Source organism: Trematomus bernacchii, unplaced genomic scaffold (genome assembly GCF_902827165.1).
Source record: "Trematomus bernacchii unplaced genomic scaffold, fTreBer1.1, whole genome shotgun sequence".
Classification (NCBI taxonomy): domain Eukaryota; kingdom Metazoa; phylum Chordata; class Actinopteri; order Perciformes; family Nototheniidae; genus Trematomus; species Trematomus bernacchii.
In genome coordinates, this window is record NW_022987552.1 from 1,696,816 (window position 1) to 1,720,618 (window position 23,803).

General features: G+C 44.9%; 1 protein-coding gene across 4 annotated transcripts; it reads right to left on the reverse strand.

Moving 5' to 3' along the window:
- Positions 1–1,096: 1,096 nt before the first annotated feature.
- LOC117477197 lies at positions 1,097–23,183 on the reverse strand. Of its 4 annotated transcripts, none has more exons than XM_034123853.1 (8): positions 23,099–23,183; positions 18,427–18,750; positions 18,164–18,293; positions 2,702–2,844; positions 2,534–2,578; positions 2,079–2,165; positions 1,970–1,998; positions 1,097–1,425 (listed from the first exon to the last, which is right to left on the reverse strand). In XM_034123853.1, the coding sequence occupies exons 1-8, from the start codon at positions 23,157–23,159 to the stop codon at positions 1,351–1,353; spliced, it is 894 nt and encodes a 297-aa protein (XP_033979744.1). In that variant the 5' UTR covers positions 23,160–23,183; the 3' UTR covers positions 1,097–1,350. The 4 variants fall into 4 exon arrangements, with proteins under 4 accessions (XP_033979744.1, XP_033979745.1, XP_033979746.1 ...); XM_034123854.1 differs by lacking the exon at positions 23,099–23,183 and adding an exon at positions 19,848–19,952; XM_034123855.1 differs by lacking the exon at positions 2,702–2,844 and having other exon boundaries at positions 18,033–18,293.
- Positions 23,184–23,803: the final 620 nt, after the last annotated feature.

Sequence of the window (23,803 nt, forward strand, 5' to 3'; positions counted from 1 at the left end):
ACAGTGAGAAGTGAAGTTATAAGGTGTGAGTACAAGTACTGCTAATATTGAGATGTTATATACAGAGACTGTAGACCAGGGGTCGGCAACCTTTTTGATATGAAGTGCCATTAAAAAATAAAAAATTGTTATCAGCGTGCCAACGATCGAGAATTATCAACGGGGGGGTGTAGGAGCTTGACGCTCGTGAACTATCAACAGGAGGGCGGGGGGAGCCTCGCTGCGCGGAAGCAGTGTGTGGACCTGTCAGCGCAACTTACATGATACCGAATTTAACAAACACATTTAAATAATTGGTTTAAACGGCATAATAATAAGGACGATCGTCCGTTCTGTGATTCTCCAGAACACACATGTTATGATATTAGGGTCATGCAGAGTGAGAAGAGATTGCTGTCCCTTTAAGAGAGAGAGAGACGGGTGTGGCGTGTGCATGTGTGTGTGTGGATGGTAGAGCGAGTGAGGGAGCGTGTGTTTGTTTCTGGAAGTGAAACGAGGCAGCAGAAAAACAGAGGTCTGTGATGTATTTTGTGAAACAGAAGAACAGCTAAATAAATGCAACGGCCTCCCAAGAAGAGCTCGCCTCTCTCCAGTCATTTAAGCTAAAGTGGGTTATTGAACCTGAAGCTTGTTGCTTCTGCCCTCCTCGACTACGGTCTGGGAGCCGACAGGAAAGTTCAACACACAGATGGCCAGTCCGCCCCTTTGTAGCATATTATTTCAATGAGAGATGAGCAGATCGCCACTGGGCTTTCAAGTAAAGACACAGCCACGCAAAAACTGCGGCATTTGTAAAGCTCCTTATGGGTACTGCAATTTGTGAGCATGCTTTCCTCTGTGGTGAAACGATCAGCCCTGCACCACGGAGGAAAGCGGCAGAAAGTCACCTGGAGTTAAACAGAGCGGGGCTGCGCTGCGTGCGGGGAGACGCGCTCTGGCGGCGGTCTTGTTCAGGATCCGAAAATACAATTTAAATATTTTGCACACTTATTCCACTTAGTCCTAGTGTGCCACTGGTTACGGTGCCGCATGCCAATGCTGGCACGCGTGCCAATGCTGGCACGCGTGCCAGGGGTTGCCGACCCCTGCTGTAGACTATAGATCAGATATATAACTATGGGAATGTGAGAGCATACTTAAAGGACGTTAAATCAGAAATGAATGAATATAATGAGCTATGTTTCCTATCATATGGAGGTGAGTTTCTGAAGGGCCTCTCATGGGGCTCAGGTGTTCTCAGTCATCAGAAATGTTCCAATGATCTCATGGTTCTCCTGTTTTCTCCTGTAGAATATGAGGAGGTGATGTTTGACAGCATGGACTCTGAGGGGAGTTGATGTTGTTGATCAGTCACACAGAGGCAGAAGCCCCTCCATCGTTTTCATAGTTCACCTCATCTTCATCTTCATCTTCATCATTCTGCTCCTGTCAGCATGGAACAGAGACATGGTGAAAACACAGAGCAGAGCTGGAAAGTAACTAAGTACATTTACTCAGGTTCTGCACTTAAGTACATATTTTAAGGACGTAACTTCTGTCTGTGTTTTTCCTGTTTTCTGTTTATTTTCCACAACATATTTCTAGACCGACTGGAACACTGGATTGGACTTTCGGCAACAGTTCTAAATTGGGTTGAATCCTACTTAAAGGACAGGAAACACTTAGTTCCTATAGGTAACTACACATCTGAGTGGACCAATATGACATGTGGGGTTCCTCAGGGCATTATAAAGAGCTGTTGATTCAGCTACATGGTCACTTTGAAGCATCCTTAATGAGCATTTATTACATTCTGTTGCTGTTTTTTGTTATTTTGCTAAATGAACTGTTTTGCTTTTCTGAGATCATTTGGATACATAAATATTCTAAATTAATCTTGTGTTGCATCTTCTCATGCCTGTCATATATCCACTGTTACCATTGGATAGCAAATAATACACACATTTAATTATTCAATGTTCAAACTCACCATGTTTTCTTCCGTCTGTGCTTTGCTCCCTGAAAAAAGGACACAACAAGTTGATATTAGATTTCACCTTTATTTGTATTGTTTTCATTTGACCTGTGAATGATCTCACCTTTAGCTCTTGTCCATATGTTGACTGTAACCACGGTGATGATGAGAGCCGCTAAACCCACAGACACCATGATGAGCCTCAAGCGACCTGGAGAGAGAAGTTAGAAGAGTTAAATACAGTCTCTAAAATGTGAATGAACAAAATGTCTCTTGGCTGTTTGATGCTTCCTCGTCACCTTCACACAGGGACACGTACAGAACATACAGATACAAACACAACTTATTTATAATCCACACAGTTCGTTTTTTCTGCATCCTCACCTTAATGAATGAAATAACAACAAGCTGTACAGTTATAAAAACAAATGTAATCATCTCACATCACGACATAAAGATGTGACGCATCAGGATGAATGATTTTAAACAGCTCATCATGTTCTCACCTGAGGACTGAAGAGAAACAGCTGAGGTTCTGTGACCATCAAACACTTTACAAGTCAATCAAGTTAACCTTACCTGAGTTTAAGTTGTTTTTAGCTGTTGCTGGTTTTCTGTCCTCACCTAAACAGAAGAACATAACTTAACAAACTATTACATTTTAATCGTCCATAAAATAAACAAATATTGAAGTATTTTTTTTTACACCAGTAAGAAGTAACTTTTAACATCTCATCATGTTCTCACCTGAGGACTGAGGGCTGAAGGGAAACTGATGTACTTCTCTTGTGAACCTATAAGTTACTTCACAAGTAAACAACTCAGACCTTGTTGTGTAACTAAAGAGAGAAGTCAGAAATGTCACAGAGGCAGAGCAGGAAGACTGTGATGTGTTTATATCTCTGTGATAATTTTTCTATTCGAGACCAGCATCATCTTCTGTGACCTTCTTTATAACCAGAGAACAGAGTTGGGTGTAACGCGTTACAAAGTAACGTTGGGTGTAACGCGTTACAAAGTAACGCGTTACTGTAATAATATTACTTTTGTCGGTAACGGAGTAGTGTAACGCGTTACTTTTATAATTCAGTAATCACACTACAGTTACTAACATTGCCCCGACACGCGTTACTTCGTTACTTTTATAAAATCAGTCATAATCACACTGACAGACAAGAGGGGTTTCCGCCGCAGGTTTATATGTACGTAATCTGCGCGACTTGCACGTCCACATCTCCGCATGCAGTGCTGCATAAACATGGCTGAGTCAGCGATAACTTTCGAGGGGTGGAAGTATGCCCATTATTTTGAGTTCGTCCGAAGAATAGACAGGAATGTGACGGTGAGGTGCAAACTGTGTCCAGGCCAGAAGCTGTTATCCACTGCTGTAAACACCACGTCAAAACTCAACAAACACCTGCAAAGAACACATGCTAAGGTGAAGCTAATAGCTAAGGACCCCCGAACCCAGAGTGAGGATGTTGTGAGTGCGCCGCCGCAAGAATTTGGAGGACCGGTAACCAAAGCAGAGATGGACAGGCTTGTAGCATCCTTCATAGTAGAGGTAATGTTGCCCATTTGCACAGTGGAATCACCATCGCATCGTTCAGAGATATACTGCGCAAAATACAGATAGCAGGAGACAGAGGACAGCCATTGTCAGAGCTATCTGAATCAGTCTTATGCGACAATGGAAACTGAACTAAAGAGAACATTTGAAACTTTAGCAGTCTGCGTGATCTGCCTGTAGGGAGGGGCGGGCCGGCCCTGAGAGTAAAGTAACGAGTAAAGTAACGAGTAAAGTAACGAGTTACTTTATGTAGAGAGTAACGAAGTAGTGTAATATATTACTTTTTTTTAAAGTAATATGTAATATGTAATATATTACTTTTTTTTAGTAACGACCCCATCTCTGCCAGAGAACAGTCTTGCTGGTTTAGCTTTGGCTTCTTTGTGAATCTGCCCGTCTTCAAACAGCGTCACTGAGCTGCTTAAATCACTGAAGGTCCAGGTAGCACTCTCACACTCATCCTGATCATGTATCACATTTTCAAAAGGCAAAGTGACTTCATCTCCAGCTTTGACAATACGGAAGTGATCTTTCACATCTGCAGCTGTTAAAAAAACAAAGACGGAAAGAAATATGAAAACAACTGTAGTGTATATAATCAGCACGATGATCATTATACAGCAGATACAGAAGTTTGAAAATGTATCTCTGTGAGAGTTTGGTTTCCAAGAGTTCACTAAAGTCACCACGTTACAAACACAACTCATCACTCTCAGTTAAAGGAACAGTACGTAGTAAAGTACCGTTAGTGATATTAAAGCTGTTTTATTTAACGTGTGTTCTCTGCATCCTCACCTGGAAAGTGGAGCAGCAGCATCAGGAATGAAGACATCATGATCCTTCTGAATTCAGACATCGTGCTTCTCTCTCGGTCTCTAGCTCTCGAGGCGTGTGGCGCAGTGGAAGAGCGTTGGTGTTCGGATCAGGGGAGCACAGGTTCAAACCCCACTGCAGTCAGCATGTCGTTGTGTCCCTGAGACACTTCACCCCAAATTGCTCCTGTGGGGATTGCCCACAGTATTGAGTATGTAAGTCGCTTTTGATAAAAGCGTCTAACAAGCAACATGTGATGTCGACTGTCAGAGTCTCTAACCTGCTGCTTCTTTAACAAGAACTCACCATCTGCTTCCTGTGTAGGAGCCATGAAACGTGTATAGTAATGTGTTTTGTTTTAATATAAGATATCTGATCACTATTGATTGGTTGGTTTGGGTCACATGGATATGCACGGTGTGTGGAAGAGAGGGTGACACAGGGCCGTTGTACTTTTTGTTGACCGCAAGATTTATGATTGCTTTGATTATTATTATTACAATGTCTATGTCTGATCACTGCGCTTTCTTCATTAAACTACATTACAATTCAACAGAGTTTTGATCTCAGCAAGTACTCTTTTTTTAGCATGTCAAACAATATCAAACCGGCCCGGCCTCAGCCTCTCAGCGACTTTGTTTGTTTCCTGCTGTCGCTATATCCTGTGATAAATGAGAAGTCACTTCCTCATCCATCTCTCCTCTGATGGCTGTGGAGTTCATGTGTGAGATTAGCTTTTAAATCTCTTTAGTCTTTGGTTGTTATAAAAATAGTGAAAAACTGTAACATCAGATGTTTATGTTTGATGTATTTATTCTCTTTGGTTATTCAGAGTGAAGGTAACTGTAGGCCTTCTTCATCAGCAACACAACAGAGGAAGTTGAGAATGTAAAGATGGCTAGTTTTAATGCATGTTAACAACATGCTGGTTCCTCTTTGTATCTCTGCAGATTTATTTTTACTTTTTCTGAGAACTGAAGAAGCGTTTCTTTGAAGAAGTGGTTAACAGCAGCAGCAGAGCTCTGCAGGTTCTATTTCGTATAAGGCCCTCTAAGGCTATCGCTTTTGGGTAATCCCACTGCACGTGTGCAGCACTGACAGACTTAATCCACGCCCACCTATGACGTGGGCCCCACCTACGGCCTCACTTCCGTATAAATAGGAAGTAGGCCCGACCATCTGCTCCCATTTTTCTTCAGCACTCCGTTGCAGAAGCACTGGCCCTCTGGCCCACAGACAGCGGAGAGAGGACGCTCTCGCTGCTGCGGCCGAGGATGATTAGCTAGTCCAGGAGTCTTACTCCGTGGACCAAAACCTTGATTTATGGGATCCGAGTGGCGGGCAGCAGTCAGGCGACTCCTTCCCCTCCATTCACGGATCACCATGGGGTTCCCCCGGCCCCATCCTCCCTCTCCTCCGGACGGGGGAGACTGGGCGGGGGCTCGGTGTCAGCCCGACATATGAGTTACGACCGGCTGTGGCTGGCTCGCTCCATGGAGAAAGGAAGCGGCTTTACACAGACGATACAGGTAAGTACTGCCGGGGATGGGAGCACGCAAACGCGGCTCTCACTCCCCAGGTGTCGTGCACTCATTGTGTCCGTCTACCTCTGGCCCACAGACAGCAGAGAGCGGACGCTCTCGCGGCTGCGGCTGAGGATGATTGGCTAGTCCAGGAGTCTTACTCTGTGGATCAAGCCCTTGATTTATTGGATCCGAGTGGCGGGCAGCAGTCAGGCAACTTCTTCCCCTCCATTCACGGATCACCATGTGGTTCCCCTGGGCCCATCCACCCTCTCCTCCGGACGGGGGAGACTGTCAGCCCGACAGCCGAGCCTATGGGTTCGGCTGCCGGGCTGACACCGGGTCACCGGGTCCCTCTATCCGCCATCTCGGCTCTGCCGTATAGGCGGTATTCTCCAGGAACTCCCGGAGATCATCGGAAAGGCAGCCGCCTAATGAGATCTCCCCGTTCTCCCCGGTTCAGGAGAGCTCTCCTCCGGATGACATAAAAAAGCTGTATAAGCGGCTGCCTCATAGCCTGTCGGTTATTAGGCAGCAGGGCTCGCGGCACAAACCGGCTGTCTTTAAAACCTGTCGGTTGATTAGACAGCACAGGCTTGTTTCCTATGTCACAGATATGCCTCCACACACCTCCGCTCATTCCTCCAGCGGGTTTGAGCGTGAACGCGCCTCAATGTCCGGTTTACGAGCCTTCTCTTAAACGGCGACATGATGAGAGCCGCTGTGCAATACAACGTGTGGAGGTGCATAAGCCAGCTGGGGTTAACCGGTCGGTTAACAGACAGCGGGGCTCGCCGTTTGAGCCGGCTGTAACCTGTCAGTTAGCAGGCAGCAGGGCTCGCGGCACAAGCCAGCTGTATTTAACCAGGCGGTTATTAGATAGCAGGGCTTGACGTTTAAACCTGATGCTCCTAACCTGTCGGTTAGCAGGCAGCATGGTTTTTTCCTCTGTCCCAGATGTGCCTACTACACACGGTCGTAATGAGCCCAGGGCTGTTATTACGCACTGTGTGAATAGCACTGCACACACCTCCGCTCATTCCTCAGCAGGGTTGAGCGGGAACGCGCCTCAATGTCCAGTTTACGAGCCTTAAAACTCCTAAACAGAGACAGGGTGAGAGCCGGTGTGAGATGCAGCGTGTGGAGGCCCCCTCGCAGCTTTTTCGGTCCGGGCCCCTCTTGGGTTGCTTCACGGGCAACGGCGGCGAGGGCTCTGACGTGGCTCGTCACCATGACAACCACAGCACATTCCAGAGCATGTCGCGCGCTCTCAGAGTATTACTCAGAGTGGCGACGCGTGTGTTCGGTGGACAGATGGTTAATATTATGCAGCAAGGCCCACCGGGTAAGCCGGCTGCCCCTAACCTGTCGGTTATAGGCAGCATGGCTCGCTGCATACATCTGCTGTCTTTAAAACCTATTGGTTTTTAGGCAGCTCGGTTTTTCTCCTCTGTCCCAGACCTACCTCCTACACACGGTTGTAATGAGCCCACGAGTACCATTATTACAGTGTGGACAGCACTGCACACACCTCCGCTCATCCCTTAAGGGTGTTGAGCGTGAACGCACCTCAAGGTCCGGTTTACGAGCTTTCTCCTAAACGTGACATAAATGAGAGTCTGTGTGAAATGCAGCGTCTGGAGGGCTCTGGTGTGGCTCGTCACCATGACAACCACAGCACATCCAGAGCAGGTTCGCGCGCTGAGTGGACGGCGCGTGTGTTCGATGGACAGAGGGAAGTGATATGCAGCAAGGCTCCCCGGTTAAGCCGGCTGCCAATAGCCTATTGGTTACTTGGCAGCATGGCTCGCTGCTTAAGCCGGCTGGGTTTTTTAACTTATCAGTTAATAAAACAGCAGGGCTTACTATTCAATTCGTCTACCTTAAACCTTTCGGTTATTAGGCAGCACGGATTTTTCCTCTGTCTCAGACGTACCTCCTACCCACGGTCGTAATGAGCTCACGCCCCCCAGGTGTCATGCTCACTATGTACCCATCTCCCTCTGGCCCTCAAACAGCAGAGAGCGGACGCTTTCGCTGCTGCTGCGGTCGAGGATGATTGGGCAGTCCAGGAGGTTTACTCCGTGGACGAAGCCCTTGAGTCCTGGGTCCGAGTGGAGGGCACAAGTCGGATGACTACGCCCCCTCCATTCATGGATCAAAGGGGCCATTATTACGCCTCGTGGGGACAGCACTGCACACACCTCCGCTCATCCCTTAGTGGTGTTGAGCGTGAACGCGCGGTTTACGAGACTTCTCCTAAAAACGGCGACATAATGAGAGCCTGTGTGAAATGCAGTGTGTGGAGGGCTCTGGCGTGGTTTGCCACCAACCACAGCACATCCAGAGAATGTACACCCGGCGCTATCAGAGTATTACTCAGGGTGGCGGCGTGTGTGTCTGATGGACAGATGGATAAGAGGGCGGATGGGCAGAGGGTAGTCTCTGCAGTTCGCCTCTCCCCCCCGCAGTTCTACGGGATACAGGGAACCCTGTCATCCCAGGAACAGTGTCTCGCGCTCTGTGCAGAGCGGCAGGAACTCTGTTAAAGGAAGCCTTTTTCCAGGGTTCCTCAAGGGGAAGAAAATCGGGGATTTTTACTCCCGCTATTTTCTGGTCCCGAAGGAGACGGGGCGGGAGGAATGAGACCCATCCTCGATTTGTCAGTGTTCAACAAGGGAATGGCCTTTTCCCATGCTGACGATCAAACAGGTGCTGGAGCATCTGTCAAGCCTGGGTTTTCATTATCAAATGGAAGAAGAGCTGTCCTCTTCCCTCCCAGGTTATCATTTAACTGGGAGTGGAATTGAACTCAGCCCGCATGAGAGCGCGACTCTCACAGCGGAGAGGGGAGAAAGTGACAGCTCTCCTCCGGCGCGTCACACACCGCGGGGCGGTGACAGCCTTCGCCGTGATGCAGCTTTTAGACATGATGTCAGCTGGTCACGTGGTGATCGCCCTGGGTCTCCTTCACTTGAGGAGACTCCAGAGGTGGTTTATTCGCCTGCGCATCGACCCTGTGCGTCAGAGGAGACGCATGGTGTACATTCCTCCTTCCGTGGGTTTGGTTTTAACCTACTGGAAAACTCTCCACGTCTTGTCAGTGGGGGTTCCCCTGGGCAGAGTGACGTCACACACCGCGGTGTTCACAGACGCATCTTTCGCAGGCTGAGGAACGTGCATGTCGCAGGCAGGGGGGGGACAGTGGCCGGTTCACATGTCTCTCCATATAAACGTGCGGGAATTACTCTCCGTATGGAGAGTAATCCAGCATTTTTTCGCCCCGTTGCGGTACAATCAACATGTGTTGATTCGAACAGACAACAAAGCAGCGGCGGCCTACATAAATCGCAAGGAGGTGTACGATCAGAGCAGCTGCTTCACACACCAGAGCATCCTATACAGCCAAATGGACAGCGTTCCGTTTGACATGTAGGGAAAAGCCTGGACCCAGTTACGGTCACCCTGCCTCACGTGCTGTCGTTCCTCCAGCTGTTGCTGGACAGGAACTGGCTTATAGCACGGTCAAAACATATGCTGCTGCCATTTCATCTTGCCACGTAGGTTTGGTGTCAGCACGGTGTTTAGTCACCCTCTGACAAAACGTTTTCTACAGGGAGTACAGAGACTCAGACCTGTGTCACGCGCTTTGGCGCCTCAATGGGATTTGGCTTTAGTATTACGCGCACTGAGAAAAGCTCCATTTGAACCTTTAGATCAGGTCCCCCTAAAAGTTCTTGTCAGCCAAAGTAGCTCTGCTCTTGGCTCTGACATCAGCTAAAAGGGGTGAGTGATTTGTCTACTCTCTCTGTGGCTCCGTCATGTCTCCAGATCCAAGGAGATGGCAGCTCAGCTGTTTTGCGCCCTAGCCTGGTTTTTATGCCAAAAATTATCACAGGTCTCTTTTTTAGATCAAGAGTGATAACTTTGGATGGTTTTTTTCCTCCTCCTCACACATCAGAGGAGGAAGCCACATCTCATCTCCTCCGTCCCGTGCGCGCGCTGTCATGCTATACGGCATGCGCGGCTGTGTTGCGCAGTTCCCAGCGTCTGTTTGTGCATTACAGAGAGCGCTCAATGGGGCAGCCTCTGTCTGCACAACGCCTGTCACACTGGCTGTGTGAGGCTGTGTCACAGGCGTATGTCTCCTCTGGGGTGGATTCCCCGGAGAACATCAAGCGCACAGCACCAGAGGAATTGTATCAACCTCTACGGCGTTGCACGGAGGACCGACAGTGGAAGACATTTGCACTACTGCTTCTTGGTCTTCCCCCTGTTCTTTTATTCGTTTTTATTTGAGGGATGTCTCCCATTCCTCTCTGACACACTCAGTACCGAATGTCCTGTCAGAGTGAGTAATGTCGGGGACACAACTGTGTGCCCTCTCTCCTGCCTGTCGGCACTCAGAGAGCTGCCCTGTTTCCTCTCTTTTTTCGTTGTAACAAGTGGGACTTTGGTCTCTACTTTTTATAACGACAGGTATTCACCTTCATTCCCTCATGGAGAATATTCATTTTAAATGCTACATTTCCAGGGACTGTGATGCTCCATTACGCATGGCGCAATGGACATGGGTTATTAAATTGAGTAGTTATGTTTTTGTGCTCCTGGTAACGGACGGACCAGTGGGGCGTGGACTACATCCTGCTTCGCCCTTAACCCAATAGCGATAGCCTTAGAGGGAGAAGCCTTATACGAAATAGAACTGGGGTTACGTATTGTAACCCAGCTTCTATGAGTATAGGCGCAGCCCTCTAAGGTTCGGGCCCCACTGGCTCCGTGAATAGCTGAAGAAAAGCTGTTGGCGTGGGAGCAGATGGTCGGGCCTACTTCCTATTTATACGGAAGTAAGGCCGTAGGTGGGGCCCACGTCATAGGTGGACGTGGATTAAGTCTGTCAGTGCTGCACACGTGCAGTGGGATTACCCAATAGCGATAGCCTTAGAGGGCTGCGCCTATACTCATAGAAGCTGGGTTACAATACGTAACCCCAGTTTTACCCTCTGATGCCGACCACATAACCATCAGAAACATTAATAAACTTGTTAGCATCTTGACAGAAGGATAAAGAGTCTGACGCAGATCTGCAAAATGGGGTTCCTTATTCCATTCTTAGAGCTTCCTCTATGACGCTCTGATGCACTCTCCAGGAACGCTGAAGAGTACGTAAGTCAAATCAAACTGTATCACTTTCTCTGTTGCCTCATACCTGATCCCAGGATATCACCACAGCTCCACTAAATGTGCAACACCTTCCTTGGCTCTGACACAAACTGTATGTTGTTTACAAAGTGAGAGCCAGGGCAAAGAGAGGTGTTCAACCCAACAAAGCGTTGTGTTGTCAGTGTGTTGGAGATAGAGAGAGAAACACAACTCATTATAACATTGATTAAAAGTACTCTTTTTATTTGGGTTATATATCATTAAAGCCGTAGTAAAAAAAGGAGTAACATATTCCATTAGGACTTAAGCTAATTAAAACATCCTAAGATACTGGAGGCATTTCAGCTTTAGGAATACATATAGAGTAAAAAGAGAGTATAGTAAATATATTGTATAGACTATTGATCAGATATATACAGCATGTGCAGCAGTTAGGCAGTACAGGTATATATACTGTAGGTATAAGTACACGCTATGCTAATTATAAGACATTATATGAATCATTAATTGAAAACTAGATAAAAACCATTATTAAAGTTATTAAATCGACACTAAGGTGAATGATTCCCCTAGAGAACACAATTAACAAAAACATTTTATGGATAATTTTACAATTTAGATATTTTGTGAATTCAACCCAACACTTTTATGTTTGAACATGTGCAGCAGTTACAGTGAGAAGTGAAGGTATAAGGTGTGAGCACAAGTACTGCTAATATTGAGATGTTATATACAGAGACTGTAGACTATAGATCAGATACATAACTATGTATGGGAATGTGAGAGCATAATTAAAGTGGACCTATCATGCTATATTTAAATGATATATTGTAGGGCCATACCTATATAAGGTATATTTATACGTTTCTGTTTTCAAAATACCAAACAGATCATGCATTTTAGCCATGCCTCATTTCGCTCTATGTGCTGTTTGCTGTCTACGGGTCTGATTCTGCTGACCACGCCCCCCTGCAGGAGAGGTGAGCCGTGCTCTGATCAGCTGCTAGGCTGTCAGAAGAGGGGGAGAAAAAGAGATCTCCGTCCTCCGTGTTTAATTATATAGAGTCGTTATTCATTTGTTTTAAAGCTCCATAAATAACAAAGAAGACCTTTGACCGGCACTTTTCTAATTTTGTCCGGAAGATTTAAACTTTAACGGACATCTTGACCGGCGAAAGAAACTGAAACTCTGCCGCACGATCCCCTCGTTCCTTGGAAGAGGCGGAGAGGTGGGTGTTTGTCATCTGCTGGTGGACTAACCGGAGAGGCCCAACCCCTAATTCCCCTGATAGGTGGAGAGTTGGCCCAATAGCCCTAGCGCCACTTTCCTGACGTCAGTAACGTGTTCAAATCTGGATCAGTTTTTATCAGATCCGTTGCAGCCCGTTTTTAGTCTCTCTGCGTTTGTGCACTGGGCTAATGCTAATGCTAATAATGCTAATGCCCGGATAATAAAATGGCAGCTCTCCAAAACATTTCAGAGTTGTACGGGGCGTGGTTTGCAATTGGCCCAGCCAATCAGAACTGGGGCACTTTTTCCCCCCAGGAAAGTACCATCTCTCAGCAGGCACTAAAAATGGGGGTAAAAGTTCCCGAGATTAAGTGCTCTTTTTGGTGTGAACGCGACATAAGGGGTACTAATGGAACTAAACGCGAAAAGTACGGTGAAAAGTGCTCCGGTGTGAACGCGGCTAATTACAGTGCTTGCCTCGACGGGGAGGGATTGCATTGCAGCGGGAGCAAACGCTTGCCTCGGGGAGGGAGAAAAAAAGCCACAGCGGAGAATAAACAGATGGGTAACCATGGTAACTATGGGCGGGAAGTCTTCTTCGCTGCTTTTGTGGCAGACTACAGCGCCACTTACAGGCCTGGCATATGTACTACAGCGTCTCCAGCGCTTTCGAGCGGCAATGGCCGGCCGTGGCCCAACCCCACATTCCCCTGATTGGTGGAGAGTTGGCCCAATAGCCGTAGCGCCACTTTCCTGACGTCAGTAACGTGTTCAAATCTGGATCAGTTTTTATCAGATCCGTTGCAGCCCCTTTTTTAGAGATTTGGGTATGGAGGAAAATAGAGAGGGTTGTGTTTTCTGACACTTGGTGAGTTCCCTGGAACACCGGGGACACATATTCATGTATAAAAGACGTACAAAAGTGCATTTTGCATGATAGGTCCCCTTTAAAGGATGTTAAATCAGAAATGAATGAATATAATGAGCTATGTTTCCTATCATATGGAGGTGAGTTTCTGAAGGGCCTCTCGTGGGGCTCAGGTGTTCTCAGTCATCAGAAATGTTCCAATGATCTCATGGTTCTCCTGTTTTCTCCTGTAGAATATGAGGAGGTGATGTTTGACAGCATGGACTCTGAGGGGAGTTGATGTTGTTGATCAGTCACACAGAGGCAGAAGCCCCTCCATCGTTTTCATAGTTCACCTCATCTTCATCTTCATCATTCTGCTCCTGTCAACATGGAACAGAGACATGGTGAAAACACAGAGCAGAGCTGGAAAGTAACTAAGTACATTTACTCAGGTTCTGCTCTTAAGTACATATTTTAAGGACGTAACTTCTGTCTGTGTTTTCCTGTTTTCTGTTTATTTTCCACAACATATTTCTAGACCGACTGGAACACTGGATTGGACTTTCGGCAACAGTTCTAAATTAGGTTGAATCCTACTTAAAGGACAGAAAACACTTAGTTCCTATAGGTAACTACACATCTGATGCGGCTTTCACACCGGCGCTTTTCACTTTCTAGCTCCTCGCGAGAGCTTTTCTGGTTCAGCTCCCGTTTCCCTTTTCAGCTCCCGCTCTGTTCACACTGCCCAGAGCTGCCGCTGCTGCGTCATGACATCACAGTTTACGTCGCTGATTTTCTCCCACAACAACAACGGGCCGGGGACTGCGTCGGGTCGATGATCGTGTTGCTTTTAATCATACGAAGCCAGCTTAAATTAAATAACGACTTCTCCAACCTTATACTTTTCTCCAGAGTGCCGTGGTTCATTGTTTATTAATGTGTTTCAGCGGCATTTAGCGACCGCTGCAGTGCTGGCTGCTCTTCCACGGGAGTTTATTCTCCCGTTAGCTCCGGGTTAGCTCACACGGCTCTAAAGTATTCACTGTCTGACTGTCACACAAGCAGCTGATACATATCCCCAGTTCCCCTTAAGTGAATGTGTGTCAGTCTGAATTGACGCTGTTTGGCATCACAACGCTGTTATGAAAGTTTCTCTGGTATAACATGGGTGATGTTAGCATAGCAACCGAAGCTAAACTGACTACTTGCTAAGCCGTTTTCTATAGGCACATTTTACCGGCGTATTTTTCATTATGATTCTACTTCTGATAGTCGGACATGACAACCTGTATAGCCCATGTATCTCCACAATGATCAATAACAGCGAACGGATGGTCAAAGTAAGGTTTCCTGCACGCCTCGACGTAAGAGACGTAAGCGACGCCGCGTCATAGCTCCGAAGCTCTTGCCTCTGGACCGACAATTTTTTGGAGCTGGAAGTGAACCGCATTCCGGAGCTATGACGCGCCGCCGCTGCGGTGTGAACAGGAAAAACCGGCGCTTTTCAGGCTCTAGCTCCCAGCAGGAGCTGGAAAAGCGCCGGTGTGAAAGGGGTATGAGTGGACCAATATGACATGTGGGGTTCCTCAGGGCATTATAAAGAGCTGTTGATTCAGCTACATGGGCCCGTTCTCATTTCATCAAATGTCCCTCCTCGACTCCCCTACTCGACTCCTATCCTCGAGACTTAGTCCCGCCCACAGGAGATGCGAGCGGAGGAGCCGAGGAGGGGAACCGAGGAGAGAGGAGGGGAAGCAGCAGGCGGTTAGAGAAATGAGAACTCCTCTCCTCTGAGCGGTCATTTTAAAGAGACGTCCATTAATGATGACAGGAGGCACAGCAGCCCTCTGTCTGATGGACAGATGTGTTCATGACCACTTATATATTTACTTTTAATTCATTCACAGTGCGGTATAATGAGACAATAACAGGCTACAGATGCGGACATACACACAGACACACACACATACACACACACACACACACACACACACACACACACACACACACACACACACACACACACACACACACACGTATATATTTATATAAATATATACAATTTCAGAATCAAACAGAGCACTCTCATAATAACGTAACACTATCAGAGACTGGATATATCCCCCCCCCCTCTCTGGTCGCTACAATGAGGGAAATAAATGACGGGCCAAAAGTTTTATTTACAAGTATTACAAGTAAGCAGAGGACACCAAACCAACTGAGACCTGTCTGTCCGCTGCATCTACGCACACACTGTACCACACACACCTACACCACACACACGCACCTACAGCTCCTAAAGCATATAATCAGGCTACAGCCGTTGTGTATTTTATTATGTGAAGCACTAAATGGTTTTAGAAAAATATCGACTTTGTTTGTAGATATCTACTAAACTAAAGCAAATAAAGAGAGTAGGCCTGTTATACTGAGTGATATGATATATATTATACACACTGCTCTGCTTTCTGCACGGACCTCACAGCTGTTCTCACTGTAAACATCGCGTCGCGAAATAATAGAGTGGCGAAGTCACGCCCATCTACTTCCGGTCCATGGGACCTTATTTCGGAAAAATAATGTATTGAAGTCAATGGAGAGAGAAAACTTATCTTTCGATCCCGTTAGAATTGTGCCATGAATTACACATATGATGTTTGTCAATCTTAAAAAATAATTTCCATGTCAAAAAAGTCACAGTTTGTCATAAAACTGTTGAAATATAAGACTATGAAAAATACGCAACTAGAAAGACTACAAATCCCAGAGTCGCGTAAGTGATGTCACAATTGTTTTCCTCCACTAAAATAGAGATAGCTACGATAAGATAACGCCATATAGATATAATCTATCTATATGGCGCTGGCTAAGATAAGATAACTTTAACAAGATGCCTGTGTGCTTAGTACCAGGTTGTTATCATACTAGCAATGGGTCTTGCTCGTTCTTTTGCTTCCCGTCTGATGAAAGGACCAGGAGTGGCTTAAGCAAGTTAGCTACCTAGCTGGTAGCTAGCACATTAGTTAGCATTACAGCCTTGTCATTTTTATTAGCCTTAACATGAAGTAACATTAAGTAACCCAAAATGTTAAACAGTAAGAGTAGTAGTCATATTTCGTGAACCCTTTGAAGAGTACTGTCACCGGTGTGATCATTCTATAATACACAATTTAAGCCCGGGGGAGAAATGCTAACGCTAACGCTAGCGATCTTTTCTACTTCATGCTATCTGCACAAATGGTTGACATTAAACATTAAAACGACCAGGCAGTTCAGAGAGAATCAAAGGAAGGCAGGCAGGCAGCTTTGAATGACATTCTTCAGGACGTGTTTCATTGTGGTGATAGTGAGGGTAGTCAATCGTTTTGTTGACAAGACAGTAGTGACGGCCATCTTGGTGACGTGTGTTGTTCACCAGAGATGTAGTTCATTGAGCGTTTCACACAAACAAATGTGTTACTTCACAGTTTTACGACACATTTTATTTTTTTTGACTTGCAAAATTATCTTTTAAATTGACAAACATCATATGTGTAATTCGTGGCACAATTCAAACGGGATCGAAAGATAATCTTTCTCTCTCCATTGACTTCAATACATAATTTTTCCGAAATAAGGTCCCATGGAGGTCCACCGGAAGGGGAGGGACTTCGCCACTCTATATCCAGGGGATGCATGCAGAGCTGTCATTGGCTGAGATCAGTCCGGCCGTGCGTCTCGACTCTTTGAAACATCACTGTTCCCGGAAATGCATCCACGAAGGAGCCGTGGAGGACCGTGGAGGACCCATCAGTGTATCCTCGGTTATAGCTCCTCCAGAGAGCCTCCTCGACGCTCGATGCTCGGTCCTCGATGTGCATTTCGAGAAATGAGATGTCCTTCAACATGGCGCGCTAAAATTCATTTCCGGGTCACTACCGGAGGAGCGAGGAGTCGAGGAGTCGAGGAGGTACATTTGATGAAATGAGAACGGGCCCCGGTCACTTTGAAGCATCCTTAATGAACATTTATTACATTCTGTTGCTGTTTTTTGTTATTTTGCTAAATGAACTGTTTTGCTTTTCTGAGATCATTTAATTTGGATACATAATTATTCTAAATTAATCTTGTGTTGCATCTTCTCATGCCTGTCATATATCCACTGTTACCATTGGATAGCAAATAATACACACATTTAATTATTCAATGTTCAAACTCACCATGTTTTCTTCCGTCTGTGCTTTGCTCCCTGAAAAAAGGACACAACAAGTTGATATTAGATTTCACCTTTATTTGTATTGTTTTCATTTGACCTGTGAATGATCTCACCTTTAGCTCTTGTCCATATGTTGACTGTAACCATGGTGATGATGAGAGCCGCTAAACCCACAGACACCATGATGAGCCTCAAGCGACCTGGAGAGAGAAGTTAGAAGACTTAAATACAGTCTCTAAAATGTGAATGAACAAAATGTCTCTTGGCTGTTTGATGCTTCCTCGTCACCTTCACACAGGGACACGTACAGAACATACAGATACAAACACAACTTATTTATAATCCACACAGTTCGTTTTTTCTGCATCCTCACCTTAATGAATGAAATAACAACAAGCTGTACAGTTATAAAAACAAATGTAATCATCTCACATCACGACATAAAGATGTGACGCATCAGGATGAATGATTTTAAACAGCTCATCATGTTCTCACCTGAGGACTGAAGAGAAACAGCTGAGGTTCTGTGACCATCAAACACTTTACAAGTCAATCAAGTTAACCTTACCTGAGTTTAAGTTGTTTTTAGTTGTTGCTGGTTTTCTGTCCTCACCTAAACAGAAGAACAAAACTTAACAAACTATTCAATTTTAAACGTCCATAAAATAAACAAATTGAAGTATTTTTTTTACACCAGTAAGAAGTGATTTTAAACAGATCATCATGGTCTCACCTGAGGACTGAGGACTGAAGGTCCTCACGTCGTCACCATCAGTTACTTCACAAGTAAACAACTCAGACCTTGATGTGTAATTAAAGAGAGAAGTCAGAAATGTCACAGAGGCAGAGCAGAGAGACTGTGATGTCTTTATATCTCTGTGATCTTTATCCACATCTCGACCCTGAAGCAGCCACTTTGCTGTCTGTGCACACCCTCCATATCTCGTCACAGAGCAGTTTAGTGTCACCTCATCATTGTCCTGATGTCCAGTCACTGAAGATGGAGATATTGTGAGAGAAGGACAACAAGAGTAACATTAACTTCATCACTGTAATCATAATTATTGTAATGATTTAGTATATTGCTCTATAGAGACAGTTTGAAACATCATGATGTAAATACTCACTGGTAACAACATACAGAAAAACCCAAGAGACTGGATCTTGTCGTTCTCCTGATCTGAACTGTCTGCAGAAGTAACCTCCAGCATCCTCCTCTGTGACCTTCTTTATAACCAGAGAACAATTCTGTGTAACTCTCAGTCTGTCTGATTTAGCTTTGGCTTCTTTGTGAATCTGCCCGTCTTTAAACAGAATCACTCCTGTTCTTGAACCAATGAAGCTCCACTCAGTACTCTCACACTTATCCTGATCATCTATCACATTGTCAAAAGGCAAAGTGACTTCATCTCCAGCTCTGACAATGAGGTAGTATTGTTTCACAGCTGCAGCTGTTGGGGAAAAAAATCAGAAATAAATATAGACGTCATAAATGCTGACAGAATAATGATTTATTATATAAAAAGGTAAAGAGTTAGAGTTCTGGTTGATCTGTTTAATGAATCATTTAACGACACATTCAAACCAGAGTTAATTACAGATCCACATAACTAACTGAAGTGTTCATAGTGAGTGTGACGATCACTTTAAAGAGTATTGCTATGTGGGTTTTAGTGACCAAGAGTTCACTAAAGTCACCACGTTACAAACACAACTCATCATTCTCAGTTAAAGGAACAGTACGTAGTAAAGTACCGTTAGTGATATTAAAGCTGTTTTATTTCATGTAATTGGTAAATGGTAAATGGACTGTATTTATAAAGCGCTTCATCCAGTCTTTCACCCCCTTAAAGCGCTTTACATACAACAAGTCAACCATTCACACCCAATGCATACAGAGCAATGTGCGCCTTGCTCAATGAAGGGGTTAGAGCCATTTCCCTTTCATCATTATGGTTTGAATGTTTGTCTTATTACTAAAAGGCTTTAGAGGAAACTCTTAACTATTTATTTTTGTGAGTCACACTACGCTTTAAAAGATGTTAGTTTAAGTCTCACTTATTTGCTGTCGGATATGACGTGCATGTCTATATGTCTATATATGGCATGACATTGGTTCACAGCTGAGGGTGTGATTAGACAGGAAGCGGTAGAGTCTTTTGACCGTGTTCTTTCTGTTCTTTTTGTTCTTTTTTGATACGGAGAACTTTTAGTTACTTTGAAGCGAGGAAGTTTGTCTTCATGTTTGTATGTCGTCTTGATCAAAGAATAAACCTGATGTGATTCAACACTACAACGATCTCTGCAAAGTTAGTTTGGAAGCAAAGTGAGGCGCGTCATAACCCACAACCCCGATAGAGGAAAGTGGATATTAAATGTAGAAACTGATTCAAACTCCACGACAGAAGGTATCATTCACACACCGTTCCCCATTGGGAGCGACTTGGGGTTAAGCATCTTGCCCAAGGATACATCGATTTCAATTGAAAGACGCCCTCACTAGCTTTCATTAACAGTCGTAAACAGTGTGTGTTCTCTGCATCCTCACCTGAAAAGTGGAGCAGCAGCATCAGGAATGAAGACATCATGATCCTTCTGAATTCAGACATCGTGCTTCTCTCTCGGTCTCTGGCTCTCGACTGTCAGAGTCTCTCACCGGCTGCTTCTTTAACAAGAACTCAGTACCTGCTTCCTGTTATAATGAAGAGTCACTTCCTCATCCATCTCTCCTCTGATGACCGTTGGGTTAATGTGTGATATTAGCTTTTAAATCTCTCTTGTTTTTCTTGTGTAATAAAAAGAAACTTTTTTAACATCAGATTTTTATGTTTGATGCATTGATTGTGTTTGGGTGAAGGTAACTGTAGGCCTTCTTCATCAGCAACACAACAGAGGAAGTTGAGCATGTAAAGATGGCTAGTTGTCATGCATGTTTACAACATGGTGGTTCCTCTTTGTATCTTTGCAGATTTATTTTTACTTTTTCCGAGAATTGAAGAAGCGTTTTGTCATGTTCAGAATTCCTCTGTGAAGCAAGGAGTCGGACCAGGCAATACGGTTATAATAAAACGGATTTATTTCAGTTGTGATAAGGAATACAAATGCTCAGCTGAGGTTTCTGGAGATCAGTGTTCCACAGGCCGCGAGCAGTTTTCACTCCAAGCAGTTAACTGTCTAACATTTCCTTCCAGAGCACCGGAAACTGGCAAAACACATTTCATATACTTAATACAGAAAGTGTCATATTATAATAAATAATAAATAAATTGATCTTTTTGTCATTTCACAGTACAGGTGCTATGTAAAGAAACTGTTCCTCTGCATTTGACCCATCCTAGTGTGCTGCCGTGTCCGGCGCCCAGGGAGCAGTGTAGGGAACGGTGCCATGCTCAGGGACACCTCGGTAGCACTTGGTCTTGCCAGGACTCGAACTGGTGACCTTCCAGTTGCCAAGCCAAGTCCCTATCGACTTCGCCACCACCGCCCCATTATGATTGGATATGTGTATTTCTGAGTGAGGTGCTGTCGATTGTTGATTGGAGTACAGGCGAGCCCACGCCTCTTGGCTTCGCCCAGGTCCAGTCTTCTTCCCAAGGTCATCCAGGCCCTACACTACACTGACTGTCTGTTTCTCCTGTCACGTGCTAAGCTCTGAACTGCTCGTGCCAGGTAAAGTCTGAGTCACTTTGGTCATGCCAGAGTTGATTTCCATTGTCAATGTCAGATGACAGGGTCCGATACAAATCACTGAGTTAAAGAAACAAATCAGACCAACAGTGTCTGAAATAAAACCTGCATGTTCTGCCGGGGTTAAAAAAGAAACTCTCTGACACCTCAGACCGTCTGACACTGAGCGGAGGAGGTTTTCTTAAAGAGATCCTCGCAGAGATAATGGGGAAGAAAGGAAACTTCCTCAGCTTGTAGACAAGTCTTTAAGTCTGAGTCCTATAACGTTTTCTATCCAATTCATGCTCTTGTTCGGCCCTTGAGGTCACAAGGAAGTCAGAAAGGTGAAGTCTGAGTCACTTTGGTCATGTCCAAGTTGATTTCCATTGTGAATGTCAGATTCCAGGGTCACTTTCAAGTCACTGAGTTAAAGAATAACTTAACAAACCAGACATTAGATACATCCTGCTCGCACTGAACATGGAGGGTTTGTAAATGTTTAGACACAGAGTCTGAAATAAAACCTGCATGTTCTGCTGGGGTTAAAAAATAATCTCTCTGACACCTCAGACCGTCTGACACTGAGCGGAGGAGGTTAACTCGTAGAGAGATAATGGAGAAGAGAGAACACTTCATCAGCTTCTAGACACATCTTTAAGTCCAAGTCGAGTCCTGCTAATTTTTCTATTCGAGACCAGCATCATCTTCTGTGACCTTCTTTATAACCAGAGAACAGAGTTGGGTGTAACGCGTTACAAAGTAACGTTGGGTGTAACGCGTTACAAAGTAACGCGTTACTGTAATAATATTACTTTTGTCGGTAACGGAGTAGTGTAACGCGTTACTTTTATAATTCAGTAATCACACTACAGTTACTAACATTGCCCCGACACGCGTTACTTCGTTACTTTTATAAAATCAGTCATAATCACACTGACAGACAAGAGGGGTTTCCGCCGCAGGTTTATATGTACGTAATCTGCGCGACTTGCACGTCCACATCTCAGCGTGCAGTGCTGCATAAACATGGCTGAGTCAGCGATAACTTTCGAGGGGTGGAAGTATGCCCATTATTTTGAGTTCGTCCGAAGAATAGACAGGAATGTGACGGTGAGGTGCAAACTGTGTCCAGGCCAGAAGCTGTTATCCACTGCTGTAAACACCACGTCAAAACTCAACAAACACCTGCAAAGAACACATGCTAAGGTGAAGCTAATAGCTAAGGACCCCCGAACCCAGAGTGAGGATGTTGTGAGTGCACCGCCGCAACAATTTGGAGGACCGGTAACCAAAGCAGAGATGGACAGGCTTGTAGCATCCTTCATAGTAGAGGTAATGTTGCCCATTTGCACAGTGGAATCACCATCGCATCGTTCAGAGATATACTGCGCAAAATACAGATAGCAGGAGACAGAGGACAGCCATTGTCAGAGCTATCTGAATCAGTCTTATGCGACAATGGAAACTGAACTAAAGAGAACATTTGAAACTTTAGCAGTCTGCGTGATCTGCCTGTAGGGAGGGGCGGGCCGGCCCTGAGAGTAAAGTAACGAGTAAAGTAACGAGTAAAGTAACGAGTTACTTTATGTAGAGAGTAACGAAGTAGTGTAATATATTACTTTTTTTTAAAGTAATATGTAATATGTAATATATTACTTTTTTTTAGTAACGACCCCATCTCTGCCAGAGAACAGTCTTGCTGATTTAGCTTTGGCTTCTTTGTGAATCTGCCCGTCTTCAAACAGCGTCACTGAGCTGCTTAAATCACTGAAGGTCCAGGTAGCACTCTCACACTCATCCTGATCATGTATCACATTTTCAAAAGGCAAAGTGACTTCATCTCCAGCTTTGACAATACGGAAGTGATCTTTCACATCTGCAGCTGTTAAAAAAACAAAGACGGAAAGAAATATGAAAACAACTGTAGTGTATATAATCAGCACGATGATCATTATACAGCAGATACAGAAGTTTGAAAATGTATCTCTGTGAGAGTTTGGTTTCCAAGAGTTCACTAAAGTCACCACGTTACAAACACAACTCATCACTCTCAGTTAAAGGAACAGTACGTAGTAAAGCACCATTAGTGATATTAAAGCTGTTTTATTTAACGTGTGTTCTCTGCATCCTCACCTGGAAAGTGGAGCAGCAGCATCAGGAATGAAGACATCATGATCCTTCTGAATTCAGACATCGTGCTTCTCTCTCGGTCTCTGGCTCTCGAGGCGTGTGGCGCAGTGGATAGAGCGTTGGTGTTCGGATCAGGGGAGCACAGGTTCAAACCCCACTGCAGTCAGCATGTCGTTGTGTCCCTGAGACACTTCACCCCAAATTGCTCCTGTGGGGATTGCCCACAGTATTGAGTATGTAAGTCGCTTTTGATAAAAGCGTCTAACAAGCAACATGTGATGTCGACTGTCAGAGTCTCTAACCTGCTGCTTCTTTAACAAGAACTCACCATCTGCTTCCTGTGTAGGAGCCATGAAACGTGTATAGTAATGTGTTTTGTTTTAATATAAGATATCTGATCACTATTGATTGGTTGGTTTGGGTCACATGGATATGCACGGTGTGTGGAAGAGAGGGTGACACAGGGCCGTTGTACTTTTTGTTGACCGCAAGATTTATGATTGCTTTGATTATTATTATTACAATGTCTATGTCTGATCACTGCGCTTTCTTCATTAAACTACATTACAATTCAACAGAGTTTTGATCTCAGCAAGTACTCTTTTTTTAGCATGTCAAACAATATCAAACCGGCCCGGCCTCAGCCTCTCAGCGACTTTGTTTGTTTCCTGCTGTCGCTATATCCTGTGATAAATGAGAAGTCACTTC